General features: G+C 38.8%; 2 protein-coding genes and 1 non-coding gene across 3 annotated transcripts; 2 read left to right on the top strand and 1 right to left on the bottom strand.

Moving 5' to 3' along the window:
- The first annotated feature begins 715 nt into the window (after positions 1-715).
- On the top strand, positions 716-4,754 carry LOC112166303 (serine/threonine-protein kinase D6PKL2). The gene is made up of 2 exons (XM_024303107.2): positions 716-1,425; positions 3,914-4,754. The coding sequence occupies exons 1-2, from the start codon at positions 851-853 to the stop codon at positions 4,707-4,709; spliced, it is 1,371 nt and encodes a 456-aa protein (XP_024158875.1). The 5' UTR covers positions 716-850; the 3' UTR covers positions 4,710-4,754.
- Positions 4,755-13,371: 8,617 nt separating this feature from the next.
- LOC112202653 lies at positions 13,372-22,446 on the bottom strand. The gene has a single exon (XM_024343653.2). It carries the CDS (start codon positions 20,200-20,202, stop codon positions 13,936-13,938), a length of 6,267 nt encoding a protein of 2,088 aa, XP_024199421.1. The 5' UTR covers positions 20,203-22,446; the 3' UTR covers positions 13,372-13,935.
- LOC112168524 lies at positions 19,613-19,719 on the top strand. Its single transcript, XR_002924285.1, has one exon. It is a non-coding gene; the product is annotated as a small nucleolar RNA R71 (small nucleolar RNA).
- Positions 22,447-22,945: the final 499 nt, after the last annotated feature.

The following is a 22,945-nucleotide window of genomic DNA, read 5'->3' as shown; positions in this document are numbered from 1 at the left end:
ATTATGTAGGTGAAGATTTTCTTCTATGCTCGGCTAACTCTGAGCTCCAAAAAGAGCTAGTAAATGAGCAATAAGATTGTAGCAATGCTAGTAATTTTTTAGTTAAATTTTAGCCAAAGTAGCTAAAATGTCATTTTGTTTAGCTATTTTAGAAATACGTATTTATCAGTGTTATCTATTTTAGCTAATTTTAAATTTATATTACTTTTTAAATTACTTTTTAAATGTAGATTAAATAGTTTAAATATATTTATAAATTACATAAAATAACTAAAATGAATTTTTCAAATTATAGAGAACCTCATTTAGGAGTCTAGTGCAGCTGCTAAAATAGATAAAAAAACTAAACATACTCTTTAAAATAGCTAAGGAGCCAAAATAGAGAGTCTATTAATTCGTCGATTATATACGTATTGTTCTAGTCAAATCTTAACTCGTCTAAAAATAAAATACTAGTTTAGAATTTCGGTTAAATTAAAATTTCTAATCTTGACATAGAATTAAATATCAAGAGATGAGATAAATAACGATAAATTCTTTGGTCATCTTGTGACTAGGTTGATTGTACAGCATTATCTTCTTGGCAAAAAAAAGAAAATATGGCATGATTTTTAGGAAATAATGCATTAATGAAAATGTCAACTGTTAAGGCAAGGTTGACAAAAGGTCGGGCTGGTTTTGCACCCATATTCCCAGGCAACCCGCACCCATATCCATTTTTCCAAGCCCAAAACAAAGCTCTCGCCACCCTTCAAAACCTTCACTCTCACACGGACACAATCTCTCTCATTCTCTCTCTCCCTTCCTCCCTCACACAGAGAGAGACTAGTCTCTCTCAGTTTCTCCAACAATGGAGCCGTGGCTTGATGACTTAGCCGACGATCTCCAGAGCATCAGCTTCACCTCCACGGCCACAACTGCAGCCACCGAATCCAAACGAAGCACAAGCTCCGGCTCCGAAGCCACGCTAACCGCCTCGTGCTCCTCCTCGGCTCGCCTCGGCTCCCTCGTCGCCAAGCCCCGAGCCCCGTCCTCCGACCCCCGCTGGTCCGCAATCCACAAGATCCGATCCGAGTCCCCGACCCGGCAGCTGGCCCTCTCGGACCTCAAATTCTCCGAGCGGCTCGGCTCCGGCGACATCGGGTCGGTGTACCTGGCCGAGCTGAAGTCCGGCGACGGCAAGGGGTGCGTGTTCGCGGCGAAAGTGATGGACAAGAAGGAGCTGATTAGTCGGAGCAAGGAAGGGAGGGCGAGGACAGAGAGGGAAATACTGGAATTGTTGGAGCACCCATTTTTGCCCACGCTCTACGCCAGTATAGACGCGCCCAACTGGCTTTTCTTGCTCACCGAGTTCTGCCCCGGCGGTGACCTCCATGTTCTCCGACAACGCCAGCCTCTGAAACGCTTCCATGAGTCTGCCGTCAGGTGCGCACGTCAGCACTTCCCCCCTTTGCTTTTCTTTTTATTTCTGTTTATTTATTATTTTTTTAAATTTTTTTACTGTCTTGGTTCTTGTTTTTACTGCCTTGGTTTTAAAAAATAATTGGAGGGCTTAGATTACGGGTTGCGGTAAATAATCACCGTCTCTTTTTTCGGTCGAGTAATTAGTAATTACCACTGTTTTTTTTACCAAACCGGGAAACCGGTGGGGTCCAGCGGTTAGTCACAGTCGCATAGGTTGTTTTCGCGATTTGATTGAGTGAGACGGGATTTACGGCGTGTCTGAAGTACGCTGGATTCTCTAGATGGGGTTAAATTTTGAGGAGCCGCCTGGTTTGCCACGTGGCTCATTGTTGGTTAAAGAAAGTCGATTACGTTAATTTTCAAAAAAAAAAAAAAAAAAAAAAAACAAAGTCAATTACTTTTTGGCTAATATCTGTTTTGTAAAGAAGAAAGAAGAGTGAGATTCAAAGAATGAAAAGCACCTATGTTGACTCGTTGTCAATAAATTAGTAACTACATGCACGTAGTAGTACAAAGTTAGGAGGGTATCAAATCTGTGAACATGTAGTACTGCACGTTGTATGAAATTATAAAATGGTCTATTTGTGAACAGTCAGTGAGTCTAGCTCAAGTTGAAAAAAAAGAAACAAAGAGAATTTGAGGGTTTAAGATGGTACATTACTATTATTAATTAGGTGGACGGTGAACTTTGGTTGAAGATTGTGCATTTATTCTGCTAAAAACTATTTGCCTCATTCGCATATGTTATTATATTATTTCATAATTATTTTTATAGTACTGCATTATGTTTTCGTCGTTATTAGTTGCTCTTTTGGAATTTGGCATACATGTTGGAATGTGTTACACCATGTAACCAAAGTGGGTTGTGCAGTTAAAGACGTAATGACCTTAAAGCTAAAGCGACCCATATGTCTGTACCTTGTGGTTTTTAGGGCGACTCGTTTTCTGATAAGTAAGACCTTTTGGTTCAGGGATGGGTTAGGCTTTCATAAACTTGAATTCATTGGGATGTAGTTTCTTTTTTTACTCCTTTTTTTTTTTTGGTTGGGTGTATTATTGATAAATGTGTGTCTCTTCACTATAATTGGAGATAACAGTGTCTGCCTCTGCCCTGTTGCTGTAGTTGGTTGAGCAACAACTAATGATTTTAAAATCAGAATCACTTTGATACCTACAAGCTGACCCAATTATTTAAGACTACCTAATAATTTAAGACATGTATGTTCATTGGTTTCATGACATTAGATCGATGAGAAAGATTTAATGCAAACAATCTTATTTATTTATTTTCTATTCTCTCAATATTTCACATTCAAACTGTGGACCTCTTAGTCTAGGCTTTTGTTGCTTGAATGGAACAAACAGATCCCTGAAAACATGAATCCTCATCTTTTGAGAGTTTTGTTAATTTAAGCAGGATTTCTGGGTTCATTTACATGAAACAAGGGATACGTATGATATCTCTCTGAATAGTGGCCCCAATAGTTTTCTTTTGCCATGTGGCCCTATTATCTTTCTTTTTTGCTTTTTTGGTTCATACCTCAGACTATTTATAGAATTTTATGCGAAAAACTCAAAAACTAGTACTGTAGGGAATCTAGTGATAAGGCCCACTGGTCCTGTAGTTTATATTTGCTTTGATCAGCTTTGTCTGTTTAGGAAGGTAAAAGACGGTAGAAAGTAGGTGAAAAACAGGCAATGTTATTAGTAATCCAAAGAGATTTTGACAAAAACAAAAAAGAACCCAGGTAAATTGATTCCTCTCTCTTTTACTACCAAGAAAAATGCCAAGTTAATTTCTTTTTTATCATTATTATTTTTTCTTCTTTTGGAAACTGATATAAAGATTTTACCAACCCTTCATCATTTTTTCTTCCAAAAGTGTTTGCAACTAATGGTTTTAAAAGCATGGGGGCCAATGAGCTACCAAGAGTTGTTTTACTGATATAAAGATAAGGTTGGTCAGGTAATATGAATATATAAAGTTGTTGTAGGCCTTGCAGTTTATCAATCATATGTTTTGCACCAATTTGGAGAGGAAAGCACAGAAACGAGCAAAGCTAGTAACCATTTGACTCTGTAGGTAACAACAGAAATGTGTTGGTTATGACCTACCATAATATATAATTTCTTTTTTGAGTAAAGGACCTAACATAATATACTAATTCAAGGGAAACAAGATTTTTTTGCTGTGATATGTGTTATTAAGGAGTCAATTATGATGTTGTAGATTACTTGTTTCTTTTAATGATTGATCATCATTTGCAACATTATGCTTAATCATGTACTTTTATAGATTTAGTTTCTTAAAACTATCATTACCCGCTGTAGGATGTCATCTTTTAATTAGATTATTTATATCTATCATAGTGCTCTATGAATAAGGGATTATGATTTAAGAAATCATGTGAAATTTGACTTATTAACTTGTATTTAATCTCTTGACTAGGTTCTATGCATCTGAAGTGGTTGTAGCTCTAGAGTACCTTCACATGATGGGAATTGTGTATCGTGATCTCAAGCCCGAAAACGTTTTAGTTCGATCCGATGGCCACATCATGCTCACAGATTTTGACCTCTCATTGAAATGCGATGATGTTGCATCTGCTGCTCATATAATTTCTGATCAAAACACTCCAGTCGCCGCCCCTCAAAAAGACTATGCAGTTGATCCACCTCGCTTTACCTCATCTTCATGCATCATTCCAAATTGTATAGTTCCTGCCGTGTCATGTTTCCACCCGAAGAGCAAGCGCAAGAAGAAGAAGCAGGGCCATCGGGACGGACCTGAGTTTGTGGCCGAGCCTGTTGACGTCCGGTCCATGTCTTTTGTTGGGACTCACGAATACTTGGCCCCTGAGATTGTGTCCGGTGAGGGGCATGGTAGTGCGGTGGACTGGTGGACATTAGGGATATTTATATTTGAACTCTTCTACGGTGTGACACCTTTCAAGGGTGTGGACAATGAGCTAACCCTGGCTAATATTGTTGCTCGAGCCTTGGAGCTTCCGAAAGAACCTGCCGTGCCCTCTACGGCAAAGGACCTCATCTCACAGCTTTTGGCCAAGGACCCGGACAGGCGATTGGGATCGTTAATGGGTGCATCAGCTATCAAACGACACCCATTTTTCCAAGGGGTCAACTGGGCACTATTGAGATGTACTCCTCCACCATTTATTCCCCCACCATTTAGTAGACGCCTTGTATCAAATCAAACTTGTCCTGAGAAAGTGGATTATTATTAGTCAGAAACACAACATAAATAAAAACATATATTGCACATTTCAATCCTTCAAGCACTTTTCATACCTAAACCCTTCCCCGTTGGAAGGTGTTAACTTGCCAATTGATACTTTCTCTAGTTTTTCATGTTAGACTTACACAGTTACACTGTTGGCATGAATCATTGAGCAAACACTTCAAAACAAATCAATTGATAAGAAGCTTATTCTTGCGCGTATTTCTTTGTTCGAGTCTATATCAATGAAGCACTGGTACGTGACCGGCCTTTTGTTACATCAACGAAACGTGTCAATTTACTGCAAAAGGAAATTCTATTATGTTGTTCAACATTTATGTTGCGTTCTCTGTTATAACTAAAGACTAAATCAAGTAAAAACTAAACTCGACAATTTATTCTCATTCAACATGGATGTGATTCGGAACCGGGGGTCTTGAGGTTATGACTTATGACATATGGCATGACTCCAATATAAGTAGAGGTGATCGAGATGAAGCAAGGTCATAGTCATTAGTCTGATTAGTCAATGCCGGTGTCGGAAGCATCGGATCCCGACAATATGAAGATAAATAATGATAAATAGATGAGTTTGGAAATGGAACAGACATATACCAAATGCGACGATCCAGTGCCATTATAGGCCAAGCTGTCCAGCGATCACGTGCCTTGAGCTAAGCCAGCGTTGGAGATTATATGGGCTGTGTGGTTTTGACGGAATTGAACTGGATTTATGTGTATAGATGTGAACTGGTATGTGTTTGCTTGCGGAGGCCATGCCCCTTCCCACGTGCCTGTCTTGTTGAGAGGGGGAAAAGGTGGGGTTGGGCAGATGGTTTTTGAGAGCTACCCTTTCGTTTTACTTCTCAAAACTTGAGAGAAGTCACATGATGATTAATGGTTGCTTGTAAACCGGCAATCCCTTTCTATACATGAACATAAATGTAGATCGGGTTTCATGTTGGGATAGATTAGGTGGTAGGGCTAATCTGTCACTCTATGAAGCTGGTCTACTATTAATTGCAGGGATCTGGCACCTCTAAAGTGAGGAGGTTGTGAATTTACGTCAATTTCATTAAATCTGGACTCTTTGTCTAATCTAAGGATTATTATAATTGACACATCATTCTTCCATCAATTTTTAGTTTTTCATCTAAACCCCACTTAACTCTACCGTTAACTCAAAAAAAAAAAAATCCCCAATTTAGGGATTTCTCGTCAACGTTTCTCCTCTGCATCAAGTTCCTTCCTTGTGCTTCATTTTCTATTTTTCTTTGCTTCCATGGCTGCACACCAACCATGCATAAAATAACATAAACTCGTTAAGAAATAGCATATAGCATCAGATGAATTGGTCTAACAAAGACCAAACAAAATCAATCACCTTTAATAAGTTCAAAAATAAAAATTAAAAAGAACAAAGTCAAAATCTAATGCATAGAAATCTCAGGACAAGCTTCAATGGTGAAAGAGCCCCTCCTGAAGATGCTATTAAAATATCAATCTGTTCACGAAAAGCACAAAGAACACAGAACCCCTAGCTACCACCTGAATAAACCCAATTTCGATTCACATTAAAGCCAATACTCTGAATAAGAAAGTGATATATAATCTATATCAAGATCTCAAACAAATAAAAAACAGACTATGGATCAAACACAATTGCAGCTAGGTACTTACAATCAAAAGGCAATGGATGATTGAAAGAACGGAGACCCTCTCCACTAGGGGCTCAATATGCATAAAGCATTGCGGAATCACATTGATAAAGCACGTATTAATAACAAGATTACAAAGCCTTGCACCCTGCGAAACAAAACCATACCAAAACTTAACTTCCCAAATTTTTTGATGAATTTATTAATGAACACAATTGCAAGAAGTTATTCCAAGCATGGTTGGTGTGCAGCCATGGAAGGAAAGAAAAATAGAAAAGGAAACACATCTGCAGAGGAGAAACGTTGACAAGAAATCCCCAGTTACTTTTTTTTTTTTTGTGAGTTAACGATAGAGTTAACTGAGGTTTAGATGAAAAACTAAAAATTGATGGAAGAGTGATGTGTCAATTATAATAACCATTAGATTAGACAAAGAGTCCAGATTTAATGAAATTGACGTAAATTCACAATCTCCTCACTTTAGAGGAGCCGGATCCTGCATGTATTAGAATCGATTATTATTTTTCTTTCTTTCATGTTTTCCTTGCTAAGTCATTATCAAATTGTTTATAATCTTTCATGGTAGAGGAGTCATCTTCGACTTTCCTTTTGATGTCTTCCCTTCGATGATCAGAGCTCATGTATGGTCGAATTGTCTCTTCAATGTTCATGTATGGTCGAATTGTCTCTTCAATGTTCATATGAACTTCAAAAGAGATCGATTCTCCTCAATATCCGGCATGTTCTTAAAGATTTTGTTATAAACCTCTCATAGTCATTATTTCTAATTATAAAATTGAGGACCGAAATAAAGTTTTTTTATTGTATTATTAGATCAGTAGTATGAGGTTCTGAACAAGTTGGAAATCATTTTTGAAAAACACATGAGAATTGATCGATATCCCCAACAGACTATTTCATATTTTCGCTTCAAATTGAAGAAAGATTTGATCATTGTACTATGATCATTGTGTGATAGTATCTTAAATGTTGACGTTGAAAGCTTCTTAGTCATAGGATCACTCCACTTGTCATGTCGGTACATGAGAATAATTAGTGTAGATATTTGACGTCCTACTACCTATATGTATATGTGGTCGTAAACTCATTATGTGAGTCAAATAACAATAAAATAGCTAAAAAAGACACGCTTTGCAATCTTTATTGAACTATTACAACTTTTATGTTTTGTATTTATTGTCAGACAACAAAATATGTTCGACAAATGTGCATTTCTTGAAGTAAAAGAAAAAGAGCTATGCAAGTCGAGAGCTTTTTCTCTCGAAGCTTTAGCGGCACCTCCTTAGGGTTGCTTCAAAGGAGACCTCCGTCGCCTCCATACACCATTATTTCTCATTGCGAGGAAGATAGGGCTGCGAGTTGCTTGGTAGTTTGCAGATTGGCTTAGATTCAAATTACGACCATGGCGGGGATGGGTCCGTGGTCTAGGGAGGATATCCGCGATCGGACTTGGGCGACGGTCTTCTTATAGGGCTTGGCTGATTTCCACAGACGGAGAGGGGCTTTTGGATGCGGTGCTTCAAAGTGGTGACTGGCTCCTGCTCTGGTGGATGGTTTTGCTGCTATCGACACCGGAATTGCTGGTTTGGCTGATCAGATTCCTAATCCAGCCAGTTTCGTCAATCTGGTTCTGACCATATTCGCTGTTCAATGGCTTGGTTTTACACTTGAAGTTGTTCGATTTGGTGGTTGTCCCGGCGTTGGGTGGCGGTGTAGCCCTTGGTACAGAGCTGCTAGGTCAAGATCGTGCAGCCCCAAGATTGGCTGGGCCGTTTGGGCTGGCTTACTCCTTTTGGGACTGGGATGAGGTCTTCGGGCCTTATCTTGGGCCTCATGAGGAGTGGGCGGGCCTTCTAAGGCTGGGTCTTATTTAGGTTTTATTTCCTTTGCCTATTTACATGTCGTTGAAACATTGTTTATAGGCTTTCTTGAATAAGTGAGCGTGGGTACCGTCAAATGATTGGATCTAATCTATGTATCGCTATGGTTTACCACTCTTTATCTACCCATTGACGATAGATGGAGGATATGTAATGGTCCTTTCTGGCTTGAGTTATTATTAATATATCGATTTGATATTCTTAAAAAAAAAAAAAATGTTCGACAAAGAAAAAACACATTGACAAAAAAATATTACTTATTTACTATTGCCACCTTATCAAATCATTTGTTTACCCTACGTTTGCTTCATTTATTAAAAGACTGATACACCATAATACAAAATTACAATTATAAACAATAGTTTATTAATACTTTCCTCAAAAGCCTTGTTTTTTTATTCAAAAAAGAAAAAAGATTTAATTATAAATAGAAAAAAGATTTAATTATTCAAAAATTTATAAATAGTTCTTGTGGTTTGGACTGATACTCAAAATTAATCTTGTGATTTAAAAATATTTAATTTTACCCCTGTGGTTTGCGAAACTAATTGATATTGATCCAAATGCTATTTTTGGCAAAAACCCCTCATGTGCAAGAATAAATTTGTCATTTCAATTAAGAAATTAAATCTTTATTAATTAAGCCAATTCTTAGGCAGAATGGTTAAATTTTTGAAGTACCTGTAATGCCCATGGTTTATTAAAACTCCACACATATGTAAATATTGTACAAAGGATATGATGGTAATTTAAAACAAAACAACCAAAACAAAGACCACGAGAAGAGAATTGTGTAGCAGGGGAGAGGAAAAAAAAAACTGGGCGCAGTTGCCCACAATCTCCAAACGAAAGGAGAACTGTCAGGGGCACGATCTTAACACAAATGGAGACTCACGATCCCAATTTGCAATTCACACGGAAGGTGAAAACAAACATAGAAAGAAGAGCAGAGCAGAATCAAACCCAAAAGGAGGAGAAATTATTATCAAATCGACTGACAGTTTGTAGATTCACTTGAGGTCAGACCTTGATAATTGTCATCGGGTTTCCTACCTCATTGATTTTTTTTTCCGGTGGTTTTCTTTGAATCTTGCAGGTATCTGAGCAATTATGGTTACAAGTAACCCCTCTGTTCTTCTCCCAGGGTCGGTCCTGAGGTTCTTGATGCCCAGGGCGAAATTCTTTTTTGGTGCCCAAAGCCATCTAGAGATTTTTTTGAGGATGATTATGAGATTAATTTGGCTATGAAAAGTTTCGAATTAACAAGTTTTTAGAATAATCAATAAAACTACAAAAAACAAGCAACATAACTTCTAATGCCCAGGATTTCAAAATTAAAGAACACCCAATAACTATTTTGATCATTGATATATAACTCAACCTGGATCATGGAATGCCAAAAAATTTGGCTAATCACCATAGAAGAACAGAAAAATTGGGAGATGAAAAACAGATATGACAAAGATTGGCTGGAGGGACAAACAATGAAAATGAATTGAGAGATTGAATGACTTTTGAAACCCTAAATTTAAAGAGAAATTTGTTTGATTTCAACATTTTGGAGAGAGTTAGAGGCCTTGCTATAATGATGCTTGACTTTTTGAGTTCTCAATGACTTGAAGAGTCGAAGAAGAAGAACAAGAAAAAGAAGAAAACATGCAGCGTCTAGAATTCTAGAATAAATTTATTTAATTTTTTTTAACATTCCAAAGCATATAATTGCAAATTACTCACACACACATAAAAATGGTGCCCCACTGATTTGATGCCTAAAATGCAACTTACGCGCAACAAGGACACGGTCATCAAAGAATTGGGAAATATTTAAACCCGGAAATATCGTACCTCGGGGATCTTGAGCTAACTCAAATCCAATGGTTTATGGGTCACAAAAGTCACTTGCTAAACTAAAAGAAAAAATAGTAAAATGGCTAAGTGAAACACCAAGTCTCACACATGCACGGCTTAGGTCTCCCGAAGCCAAAAAGTAGCCAAGAACTCACCAAAATAAATTGGTACGCTCAAGGCCTTATGGTACTTACAATGAAAAATGTGAGCAAATATTTGGGGGAATTAATTTTTGGTTTTGGAAATTAAAAACTAGAAAATTAAAATTTGCAAAAAAGTAAAGTGCTAGAAATTTAAAGGTTTGGAAAACAATGGATAAAATTTTGGGTACTAAGGCATCCACTCTAGCAATCATTTACCGTAACAACACAATTTTGGCACACAACAAAAGGGAAATGGCGCAATCCCTAACTCTAAGCCGGACTAGGGCCTTAGAGTGATAATGCAAATCCGGACTAGGGCATTCACATTCTCATAGTACGAAAATAATGTAAATCCGGGCTAGGGCATTCACATTCTCATATCACACACATTAAGACCGGACTAGGGCTCCTAACATGCATAAAATGGCATTAAGTCAATTTTTAGAGACTGACAATTTGCTCACGACAACATGCTCATTCATAAAATTAAGCCACTAATTAAATGAATTTCATGATGAGGACAAGAACTAGTCATAAATTTGGCCAATTTTTATAACAAATTCCCATCGAAAATTACGCAAAGTCATAAACAAAAACCACAACACACTTTCATTAAGCACCAAAAATTAATGTCATTACATGATAAAAATTGCTAGGGCTTCAAGCCCTAGACCCAAATAAGAAACTACTCACAATCCATCAACATACCCACAAAGAAATTCATCAATTACAAAAAAATTAAAGCAAGAAGAGAGTTAGAAAAGAGGAAGAGACCGAGACTAATCACAACTACACTAGAGAGTGAGCATGACTAGCTTGGAATTATACTCTCTCTTGTACCTCAAAATCTGGAATTATGAAGAATTGATGAACTTTGGGTGGTGATGATGAAGAATAGTTGAGAGGAGAGGGAGTGATGGTAGAGAGAATAATGGGTAATTGAAGGAATCTGTGGTGCGGCGCCGGAGTATGTCTGGTGGTCGAAGGGGAAGGGGAATTCGATAATTGATGGTTGGGTGAGAGAGTATATCCCCTCCCGGTCGGCTACTGTTGGAGGATGTATATATATGGATAATTCCCTCGTGGTCAGTGTGAGGAAGAGAGAATATATGATGGGATTAATTCAGGTTTGTGGCTGCAGATCGCTGAGAGTGAGGAGGGAGATAGGACAGCCACGTGGCATCATGGGAGTGGCCAAGAAGGAAGGAAGAAATGGGCACGTGATGGCAGCAGACATGCTTAATTGAAACCAAAGCTTAATTAAGTGTAAGGTTTAATTAAACTAAGTTCCAATTAAGTAAGGTGCTGCATGCTAATGGTTGGAAGTCAACATGCTTATTAATTAATCAAGCTAATGATTAATTAATACAACCTTCTCTTTCTTTTCTGCAATTTTCTTCTTCTCCTCTTCATCCAAAATCTCGAATATTTCCATATATATTGTCAAGTGACTAGTCGGGTTTCGCTCTCAAACTTGCATTGACCATGGTTGATCGTGTCAACAACTTCGTCTTTTCGTCGGTAATCCTAATTAGCTTCATTTTCGCACGATTTCATCCTAAATCCACAACTCCGCTTATTTACTACAAAATAAATAAAAATGGATTAATTACATTATAATTAACTTAAGGATTAACTTATTTATAGTGTTTTAGATACAATTACATGCATAGAAATGCGTGTAATCACACCCCCACACTTGAACTTTGCTTGTCCTCAAGCAAACTAAATGAAATATAATCCGAAAATCTAATAACTCATAAACATAAAAGAAGTGTAGTATTAGCCTTTCCAACCATAACCCTCGGAGAACTAATTATGTATATGACCATAAAGTAGATGTAAGCACAACATAAGATTTTTGAATTTGTAAGGCAATTGAAATGCACATGTAATAGATACTCAAGTATATGCATGTATTGACCATGTGTCAAATCAATCCACCACAATCAAATAGGCATATAGAAGACCCAACATAACCCACTAAACTCACATAGGTGCACTAAATATTACCGCTCAAGTGTTTAGGGGCTATATGTGTTTCACTCAAAAGCCATTTCACAACATGCGCTGCCATATGCTTGCTCTTCGATCTCATCTCCACTAGGTAGCCCACAACATTCAAGATCAAGAGGTCTTTTATTTGGTTGTAATGGGGCTAAGGGTAAGTGGCTAATAGAAATGAAGGATAGGGAAAGACAAAGTCCATGAAAATCGGTGAAGCAACTCTCTCTTGTAGAGATATATGACTTTGCTTTCAAATGCTAACTCACTCACTCTAATCCCAATGTACAACACACATTATACTACATAATAACTTTTTTTTTTCTTCACACAACTTACTTCTTTTTTTTTTTCTTTCTTTCTTCTACTTTTCTTTTCCTTCAACTTTCTTTCTATTTTCACAATTTCTTCTTCTTCTTTTTTTTGGAGAACTTTATTTTCTAAACAAATCACTCACCCCACGCTTATTCTTTTGTAACCTCACACTTTTGACTTTTCTTTTCTTTTCTTTTGAAGCACTCAAACATAAATCCATTCTCTCGAATCGCTTCACCAACCACCATGGAAGGGTATGATAAAAGTGTATAGGCTAGGTAGGAATTTGTGGTGCAAATGAATAAAAAGGCTAAATATATAAATAGGCGGCTCAAAGTGGCAATCTAGTGATAAATATCTTTGGACACATGCTCCTTTGGCCATGGTGGTATTAACCTAATTGCCTCAATCCTTTCTATCCTGTCGCAAGCTAAAAGTAGCCTCGAGAGGTCTTAAGCAAGTTCTAGATACGCAATGTCATGAAACTGTATACACATGAAAGAATCAGTGAATGAACGATGCATACACTATATATATTAGGCTCAAAATCTCACAAATAAGGCATGCAAGTTAATCGAATAATCTATATGCTTCTCTAACTATGATGAACGAACCTAACATAGGCTATGTGCACACATATAATCAAGCATAGATCACATATACACTCAATCACAAAACAAATTCAAAGTCCTAGATCATGCTCAATCTATCCACAATCATAACAAGTTAAGTCCATGTCTCGTCATTGGGGTTGGAAAAGGCATTAACCACTAAAATATAATTACAAAAAGCTAATCTAATTTTTTTTTTTTTTCATAGGCGCCCGAGCCCTCACCCCCACACTTAAAACCAACATTGTCCTCAATGTTGCAAAGTGAGCTCGAAAGCCAAATCCATGTCGGATTTAGGCATGAGAGTGAAGTCTGGGCGTAGGCACAAAAGATAACTATGAAAATGAAAAAAATCTAAATGCGGAGAAGAAATGCGAAAACCCCCTTTGTAGACATCCCATAGCTCACGACCTTCGGAGAAGACCAATAGACACCAACCTCAAGGCATAAGCCTTGACTTCCTTTGCGTATGCTCCAAGTTAGGCTCCATGGTGCTTAAATGGTTCAAGTTTCTATTTTCAAGTGATTGTGGTCGTTGGAGCTTCCAATCCTCCACAACAGGAGTAGCAAGCTCCTCCCAAAAACAAACTCCATCTCCATACCCTCCCAACCTCCAAAAGCATGGCCAAAAAGGCCTTATTCAACTACTACTTCTATAAAAAGGATAATCAAACTCTCAAAATTTGGTGGGGTTGCCTCCCCACTAGCGCTTCTTTTTAGAGACCTCAAAGCCGGTCTATCTCATATTGCTTCTCACTTCAAAGTGGTGTCATCAAGGAATTGCACCTCTTTACAAGCCTCATAAGTATGGTCAAAGTAAGGCCTTAGGCGATGCCCATTGACCTTGAATGTTTCCCCATTCCTTAAGTTCTTGACTTCAATAGCTCCATGTGGGAATACCTCAACCACTTCATACGGTCCACTCCAACGAGATCTTAATTTTCCGGGGAAAAGATGAAGCTTAGAATTGTATAGGAGCACCTTTTGATGAGGCTCAAAGATCTTCTCAACAAGTCTTTTATCATGTGTTACCTTTGTCCTCTCCTTAAACAAATTGGTACTATCATAAGCCTCCCTTCTTATTTCCTCCAACTCATAGAGATCAAATTTTCGCTTCTCACCCGCTTTGGCTAGATCAAAATTTAATTGCTTTATTGCCCAAAATGCCTTGTGCTCAAGCTCTACGGGTAAGTGGCAAGCCTTGCCATAAACAAGTCGGAATGGAGTCATGCCCAAAGGGGTCTTATATGCGGTACGGTATGCCCACAAAGCATCATCAAGTTTGGTACTCCAATCCTTCCTTGAGCTATTCACCGTCTTCTCTAGAATTCCCTTCACTTCCCTACTTGTTTGCGGGTGGTAGGGAGTGGCGACCTTGTGTTTAACCCCATATTTCTTCAAAAGTGAAGCAAATGCTCGGTTGATAAAATGGGAACCACCATCACTTATGATGAACTTGGGTGTGCCAAATCTAGTAAAGATGTGCTCTTGGAGGAATTTAAGAACTACCTTAGCATCATTAGTCCGAGTTGCTTGCGCTTCTACCCATTTTGACACGTAATCCACCGCAACAAGAATGTACTCAAACCCATTTGAATTAGGAAAGGGCCCCATAAAGTCTATTCCCCATGTGTCAAAGATTTCCACCTCAATGATGTTAGTCAAAGGCATTTGGTCTCTAGAGGTGATTCTCCCCACTCTTTGACATCGGTCACACTTTTTGGCATAATCATGAGAATCTTTGAATAATGTGGGCCAAAAGAAGCCGGCTTGTAGGATCTTGAAAGCGGTCTTCTTTCCACCAAAATGTCCACCACAAGTGTGGGAATGACAATGCTCAAGAATATTAGGAACTTCCCATTGTGGCACACATCTTCTCAAAACTTCGTCTTGACCAACTTTCCATAGAATAGGGTCATCCCATACATACCGACATGCATCTCTTCTAAATCTCCTCTTGGTTTGATAGTCCCAATCCTCCGGAATAAATGTACCACCACTTGCCCAATAATTGACAATGTGAACAAACCATGGAAGCTCCCTTGATGTAACAGTAAAGAGTTGCTCATCCGGAAATGAATCAACAATAGGAATAATACAATCATCTCCCCCATCAATAAGTCTTGACAAATGGTCCGCTACCACATTTTCCTTGCCGGCTTTGTCATGAATCTCTATGTCAAACTCTTGTAGAAGCAAAACCCATCTAATAAGTCTTGGCTTGGAGTCTTTCTTGGCTAAGAGATACTTCAATGCCGAGTGGTCCGTGTGCACAATCACTTTAGAACCCAAGAGATAACTCCGAAACTTTTCTAATGCAAATATGATAGCCAAGAGTTCTTTCTCCGTTGTTGTGTAATTCACTTGAGCTTCATTCAAGGTTCTACTTGCATAATAGATGGCATGCATCAATCTCCCATGCTTTTGTCCCAACACCGCCCCTAAGGCAAAATCGGAAGCATCACACATCAACTCAAATGGGAGTGACCAATCGGGAGCACACATAATAGGAGCACAAGTCAAGAGTCTCTTGATTTCATTGAAAGCAATGAGACAAGCTTCATTGAAGTCCCAAGGAGCATCTTTTGCTAACAAATCACATAGAGGCTTGGATATCTTGGAAAAATTTGGAATAAATCTTCGATAAAAGCCGGCATGTCCCAAAAAGCTTCTTATACCTTTGATGTTCACCGGTGGAGGTAGCTTTTCAATGACTTCAATCTTTGCTTTGTCCACCTCAATTCCCCTCTTAGAAACCACATGACCTAAGACAATGCCCTCTTCCACCATGAAATGGCACTTCTCCCAATTCAAGACCAAATTGCTTTCTTCACAACGCTTCAAGACTAGGGTCAAATGGTGTAGGCAATCATCGAAAGTGTTACCATGAACCGAAAAATCATCCATAAAGATTTCCATGAATTTTTCGGTCATATCATGAAATAGAGCCATCATACATCTTTGGAAGGTTGCCGGAGCATTACATAAGCCAAAGGGCATACGCCTATAAGCAAAGGTACCAAAAGGACAAGTGAAAGTCGTCTTTTCTTGGTCTTCGGGAGCAATCACAATTTGATTATATCCACTATAGCCATCTAAGAAGCAAAAATAGGAATGTCCCGCCAATCTCTCCAACATGTAGTCAATGAAAGGTAGAGGGAAATGATCCTTTCTAGTAGCACTATTCAACTTCCGATAATCTATGCATACCCTCCAACCATTTTGCACCCTTTGAGGAACATCTTCTCCTTTGTCATTCTTCACCACCGTCATTCCACCTTTCTTAGGAACGACTTGTACAGGAGAAACCCATTTTGAATCCGAAATAGGATAAATCACACCGGCATCTAGAAGCTTTGTCACCTCATTCTTGACCACTTCCATCATAGGAGGGTTAAGTCTTCTTTGAGCATCTCTAGAGGGCTTGCTACCTTCCTCCATGTAAATGTGATGCATACACTTGCTAGCACATATTCCCTTTATGTCCATTATAGTCCACCCCAAAGCTCCTTTGTGCTCTTTCAACACCTTCAATAACTTGGCTTCATCAACGTCACAAAGCTTGGAGGAGATAACCACCGGCAATGTGTCATTAGGTCCCAAAAATGCATACTTGAGAGTAGATGGGAGAGGCTTTAGCTCAAGTGTAGGAGGAGAAATAATAGACGGCAACAACTTCGGTTGAAAATCAAGCATGCTAATAGGAGTGTGTGAGGAAGAGGTGGGCATAGCAACTTCAATAGTGGAATCATCTTCTTCAATACTTTTGTCATTGAACTCTTCTCCATGATGCATAATAGAAGCTACTAAAGAATCCTTGGCACTTGTTTCAATGAAAGTCTTCTCCACCATGGAATCAACCACATCTACCCGAAAACACTCACCTAAGTGAAGAGGACTTCTCATGGCATCAAAAATTCGAAAGCCAATAGTAGTATCAAAAACGGTCATCGTCAAGATTCCCTTCTTTACACTAATGTTGGTATCGGCGGTGGCCATGAATGCTCTACCAAGCAATATAGGAGATTCATCCTCCTCAACATCAATACTCTTAGCCATGTCAAGAACAACAAAATCCGCCGGCACATAGAGAGAATCAATCTTCACAAGCACATCTTCTAGCATCCCTCTTGGGTAGACAATACTCCTATCCGCCATTTTCAATGAAATTTTTAAAGGCTTAAGATCATCAAGACCAAGTGTTCGATAAATATCATATGGCATCAAATTAATACTTGCTCCTAAGTCCAACATCGCCTTGTCAAAGAATCTTGACCCAATAGTGCATGGCACGGTGAAACTACCGGGATCTTTAAGTTTAGGAGGCAATTTTCCTTGAAGAATAGCTGATACACTCTCACTTAGACAAACTTGTTCATGCTCCTTGAATGCTCTTTTGTTTGTGCACACATCCTTTAGAAATTTAGCATAAGAAGGCACTTGCTTTATGGCTTCCAACAAAGGGATATTGATGTTGACTTTCTTGAACAACTCAATGAACTCTTTCGTTTGTGCTTCTTGCTTCTTCTTTAACTCTTGCTTCCGCTTCACTTGAGGATAAGGCAATGGAATCTCATAATCCGTCATATCTAGAGGAGGCACACAAATTGGACCCTTTCTTGGCTTTTGAGCTTGAGTAGATGCTTGACCACTTGATGGATCCCTAGGGTTACTTATGGCTTCATTGGGGTCCCTAGCCTTCATAGCCTCACCCAAATTATCAAGAGCCATGGAATTCCCATTCTTAGGATCTACAATATCTCTAGAAACCATCGGTTGCACAATAGAAGGATTTGTAGTCTTGCCTTGAATAAAAGTGGGAGAAACCGAAGCTTGGCTTGTGTGAGGCTTGTCAACATTAGAAACTCCTCCGGAGGGTACATTTTCTTCCCCTCCGGCTACCTTATCCACCCCCTTATTTCTTCCTTTTGCATTCAAAGCCACATCACCCACTCCAATTCCCGGGGGTACATTTTCTTCCCCCCGGTTCCCATCCTCCTTTGAATTAAAAGCATGCAAATAATCATTATTCAAATTGCCACGAGGTACATTTTCTTCCCTCGTGGCACCATCATGCATATCACGATTATCACTATCATATTCCTCAACCAACACATAATCATCATTAGAATGTAGAGAGGTAGAGTTGGGAACATGTGTGGAAGGGGAAACACAATTACCAAGAGAAGGTGATATAGTAGGAGAGGGAGCATTAAATGGGGCATTCACATGCAAAGGGGATTGAGAAGATGAAGGTAAATATACCTTATTGTCGTATGTCCTCCCGCTTCTAAGAGTAGTAATAGCCTTGGCTACATGCTTCGGGTTCTTCTCCGTTGTGGAAGGAAGAGCTCCCATTGGTCTCTCACTCAAATTGGTGGCTATTTGGCCCATTTGCATCTCTAATTTAGTCATGCTTTGTTGTAGACTTTGATACCCTTGAGCTAGTGAAGAGATGTTTTGCTTGGTCTCCACATTGGTAGAAGTTTGAACCTTGAGGAACTCACCCATCAATTCTTCAAAATTAGGCTTCTTTGGTTCACTTGGAGCTTGAATCTGCATGCCTTGAAGAATAGGTGGGGAATTGTAGCTCTCGCCTTGATTTGGACCTTGAAATGATGAGCTAGAATTATCTTGAAGCTTGCTACCACTATAGCCAATACCTTGTGTAAACCCGGGAAAGACATTTGGAGCTTGGAATCCTTGTGAAAAAGTGGCTTGACCATGAGAATAAGGCATATATGCCTGCTGCCCTTGTGAAGAAATAGGCATAAAATGAGTGTTTCCTTGGTGCACATTGCCATGGGGCATGAAATTGGATGATCCTTGGCCTTGGTTGCCTCCAAAGCCTTGCTTTCCTCTTGGGTGCATATTAGAAACTCCACCTTGATCTTTCCAAGAAAAATTGGGGTGATTTCTCCAACCGGGGTTATAAGTGTTGGAGTATGGATCATTTCTTGGGTTCCTTGGCACAAAACTACCCACTTGGTTAACATGCTCCTCCATAAATTCTGGATATTGAGAAGATAAATGGCACTCTTGAGTGGAATGTGCTAGGCTCTCACAAAGCAAACATGGTGTAGAAGTCGCCATCTTGACTTGTGCTTGAGGAGGGTTCCGGTTAACTTGATTTAGAAATTGGTCAATCTTGCCTTCTAACCTTTTGAATTCATGCATAGAAGGCCCGGTTGATGTCCCTTGAACCTCATAAATACCACCTCGGTTAGGTATACTCTCCTTGTTATGCACTTGCCGTCTCCTTGTATCAAGATCATCCCATTGAAGGGAGTTGAGAGAAAGCTCCTCGTATGTGTCCCAAGCGGCATCCGGGAGTTTACTTGCAATAGTTCCACCACTAAAAGTGTCAACCCTTTGCCTTTGATCCGGCATCAATCCTCTATAGAACTTGTCCACAAGGAACCACTTCTCTAACCCATGGTGAGGACATGACATCTCCAAGTCCTTGAATCGCTCCCAACACTCATTAAAACTTTCTTGTGGGAGTTGTTGGAATGCAACAAGCTCATCTCTAACATTGGAAGTTCTTGAAGGAGGAAAATATTTTCCCAAGAAAGTTTCTTGCATCTCAACCCATGTGCGTATCGATCTAGGAGGCAACTTACTTAACCACTTCCTCGCATAGTCCTTGAGTGTGAAAGGGAACAATCTAAGCTTTAAACCATCGGGATTGAGACCATGTAGTTGAACGGTAGTACACACTTCTTCAAACTCCGCAATATGATCATAGGGATTATTTGAGGGCATGCCATGGAATATGGGTAGAATGCTCAAAGTACTTGGCTTGATCTCAAAATGATGCTCGCATGGAGGGAGCACAATACAAGAAGGATGATCAACAATTGTGGGACTAGTGTATTCCCTCATTGTCTTTCGCTCCCCCATGGTGTTTGTAGGTTGTGATCTTAATGGACTCGGTGAAAGGCTTCTTGGATGTACTCTTGGTCTAGGAGGTGCTCGCTTTCTTGGACGACCTCTTTGTCTCTTTGGAGTTTCACTCATGCACCTCGCAAAAATATGACCACGTAAGAAATACTCAAGAATTCACAAAATAAGCAACTTGAATCCAATTTCACGCTTCACAATGAATGGGGGATGTAATGAGATAAGGTAAGACAACAATTAAACAAGAAAATAAAATAAATTAACCAAAGAATAAGTGAAAAGCTAACAACTCAAGAAACTAACTAATTAGAAAATATAATAAAAAGCTAGCAAACAAGTCAAGCCAAGTGACGATCGCTATCGATGCTCATGTCTTACATGTACTACAAAGTAATACAAGGCCCGTCACTTCGATAGAAATAACCACAATGTCTCAACAAACAAATCACACAAGTAAAAAGAAACAAAAATAAGCAAACTAAAACAAACAATCACCAATTTTTTTATTTTTTATTTTTTTACGCTAAACACACAAAGAAAATTTAACTACGACTAAGAAAATAATGCAAGTGACCTAACCACCTAAAACCAAGGGATTAGAGATATTACACTCTAATCCCCGGCAACGGCGCCATTTGATTTGATGCCTAAAATGCAACTTACGCGCAACAAGGACACGGTCATCAAAGAATTGGGAAATATTTAAACCCGGAAATATCGTACCTCGGGGATCTTGAGCTAACTCAAATCCAATGGTTTATGGGTCACAAAAGTCACTTGCTAAACTAAAAGAAAAAATAGTAAAATGGCTAAGTGAAACACCAAGTCTCACACATGCACGGCTTAGGTCTCCCGAAGCCAAAAAGTAGCCAAGAACTCACCAAAATAAATTGGTACGCTCAAGGCCTTATGGTACTTACAATGAAAAATGTGAGCAAATATTTGGGGGAATTAATTTTTGGTTTTGGAAATTAAAAACTAGAAAATTAAAATTTGCAAAAAAGTAAAGTGCTAGAAATTTAAAGGTTTGGAAAACAATGGATAAAATTTTGGGTACTAAGGCATCCACTCTAGCAATCATTTACCGTAACAACACAATTTTGGCACACAACAAAAGGGAAATGGCGCAATCCCTAACTCTAAGCCGGACTAGGGCCTTAGAGTGATAATGCAAATCCGGACTAGGGCATTCACATTCTCATAGTACGAAAATAATGTAAATCCGGGCTAGGGCATTCACATTCTCATATCACACACATTAAGACCGGACTAGGGCTCCTAACATGCATAAAATGGCATTAAGTCAATTTTTAGAGACTGACAATTTGCTCACGACAACATGCTCATTCATAAAATTAAGCCACTAATTAAATGAATTTCATGATGAGGACAAGAACTAGTCATAAATTTGGCCAATTTTTATAACAAATTCCCATCGAAAATTACGCAAAGTCATAAACAAAAACCACAACACACTTTCATTAAGCACCAAAAATTAATGTCATTACATGATAAAAATTGCTAGGGCTTCAAGCCCTAGACCCAAATAAGAAACTACTCACAATCCATCAACATACCCACAAAGAAATTCATCAATTACAAAAAAATTAAAGCAAGAAGAGAGTTAGAAAAGAGGAAGAGACCGAGACTAATCACAACTACACTAGAGAGTGAGCATGACTAGCTTGGAATTATACTCTCTCTTGTACCTCAAAATCTGGAATTATGAAGAATTGATGAACTTTGGGTGGTGATGATGAAGAATAGTTGAGAGGAGAGGGAGTGATGGTAGAGAGAATAATGGGTAATTGAAGGAATCTGTGGTGCGGCGCCGGAGTATGTCTGGTGGTCGAAGGGGAAGGGGAATTCGATAATTGATGGTTGGGTGAGAGAGTATATCCCCTCCCGGTCGGCTACTGTTGGAGGATGTATATATATGGATAATTCCCTCGTGGTCAGTGTGAGGAAGAGAGAATATATGATGGGATTAATTCAGGTTTGTGGCTGCAGATCGCTGAGAGTGAGGAGGGAGATAGGACAGCCACGTGGCATCATGGGAGTGGCCAAGAAGGAAGGAAGAAATGGGCACGTGATGGCAGCAGACATGCTTAATTGAAACCAAAGCTTAATTAAGTGTAAGGTTTAATTAAACTAAGTTCCAATTAAGTAAGGTGCTGCATGCTAATGGTTGGAAGTCAACATGCTTATTAATTAATCAAGCTAATGATTAATTAATACAACCTTCTCTTTCTTTTCTGCAATTTTCTTCTTCTCCTCTTCATCCAAAATCTCGAATATTTCCATATATATTGTCAAGTGACTAGTCGGGTTTCGCTCTCAAACTTGCATTGACCATGGTTGATCGTGTCAACAACTTCGTCTTTTCGTCGGTAATCCTAATTAGCTTCATTTTCGCACGATTTCATCCGAAATCCACAACTCCGCTTATTTACTACAAAATAAATAAAAATGGATTAATTACATTATAATTAACTTAAGGATTAACTTATTTATAGTGTTTTAGATACAATTACATGCATAGAAATGCGTGTAATCACCCACCTTCCCTTGGGCCCTAGGCAGTCGCCAAGGCTGCCCTTGGGCAAGGCTGGGCCTGTCTTCTCCATTGAACTAATTTGGTTTGCCATGCAATTGGGCATTTTTCAATTTAATTCTAAATATTTTCTTTTTTCATGTCAATGGGCTCATGTATGCATAATCTCTTTTGTCATTAGGTTGTTTTGTTTATTGAAAGTTTTTCTATTTGTCTTCATAATTGTATTACTTTGGTTCTGGTTTAGATATTGGTTTTGCATAATTTGTAGAACCTCATGTAGATAAAGATGGAATAAAATTGAGG

This window comes from Rosa chinensis, chromosome 5, assembly GCF_002994745.2.
Source record: "Rosa chinensis cultivar Old Blush chromosome 5, RchiOBHm-V2, whole genome shotgun sequence".
Lineage (NCBI taxonomy): Eukaryota > Viridiplantae > Streptophyta > Magnoliopsida > Rosales > Rosaceae > Rosa > Rosa chinensis.
The sequence above is the reverse complement of the archived record's forward strand: the minus strand, read 5'-3'. Positions and strand labels throughout refer to the sequence as shown.

Excerpts from the sequence above, each read along its gene's own strand:
- LOC112166303 (XM_024303107.2), top strand. The coding sequence starts at position 851 with ATGGAGCCGTGGCTTGATGACTTAGCCGACGATCTCCAGAGCATCAGC. Across the intron at positions 1,426-3,913 it reads TTCCATGAGTCTGCCGTCAG|GTTCTATGCATCTGAAGTGG; the intron begins GTGCGCACGTCA and ends TCTCTTGACTAG.
- LOC112202653 (XM_024343653.2), bottom strand. The coding sequence starts at position 20,202 with ATGAGTGAAACTCCAAAGAGACAAAGAGGTCGTCCAAGAAAGCGAGCA.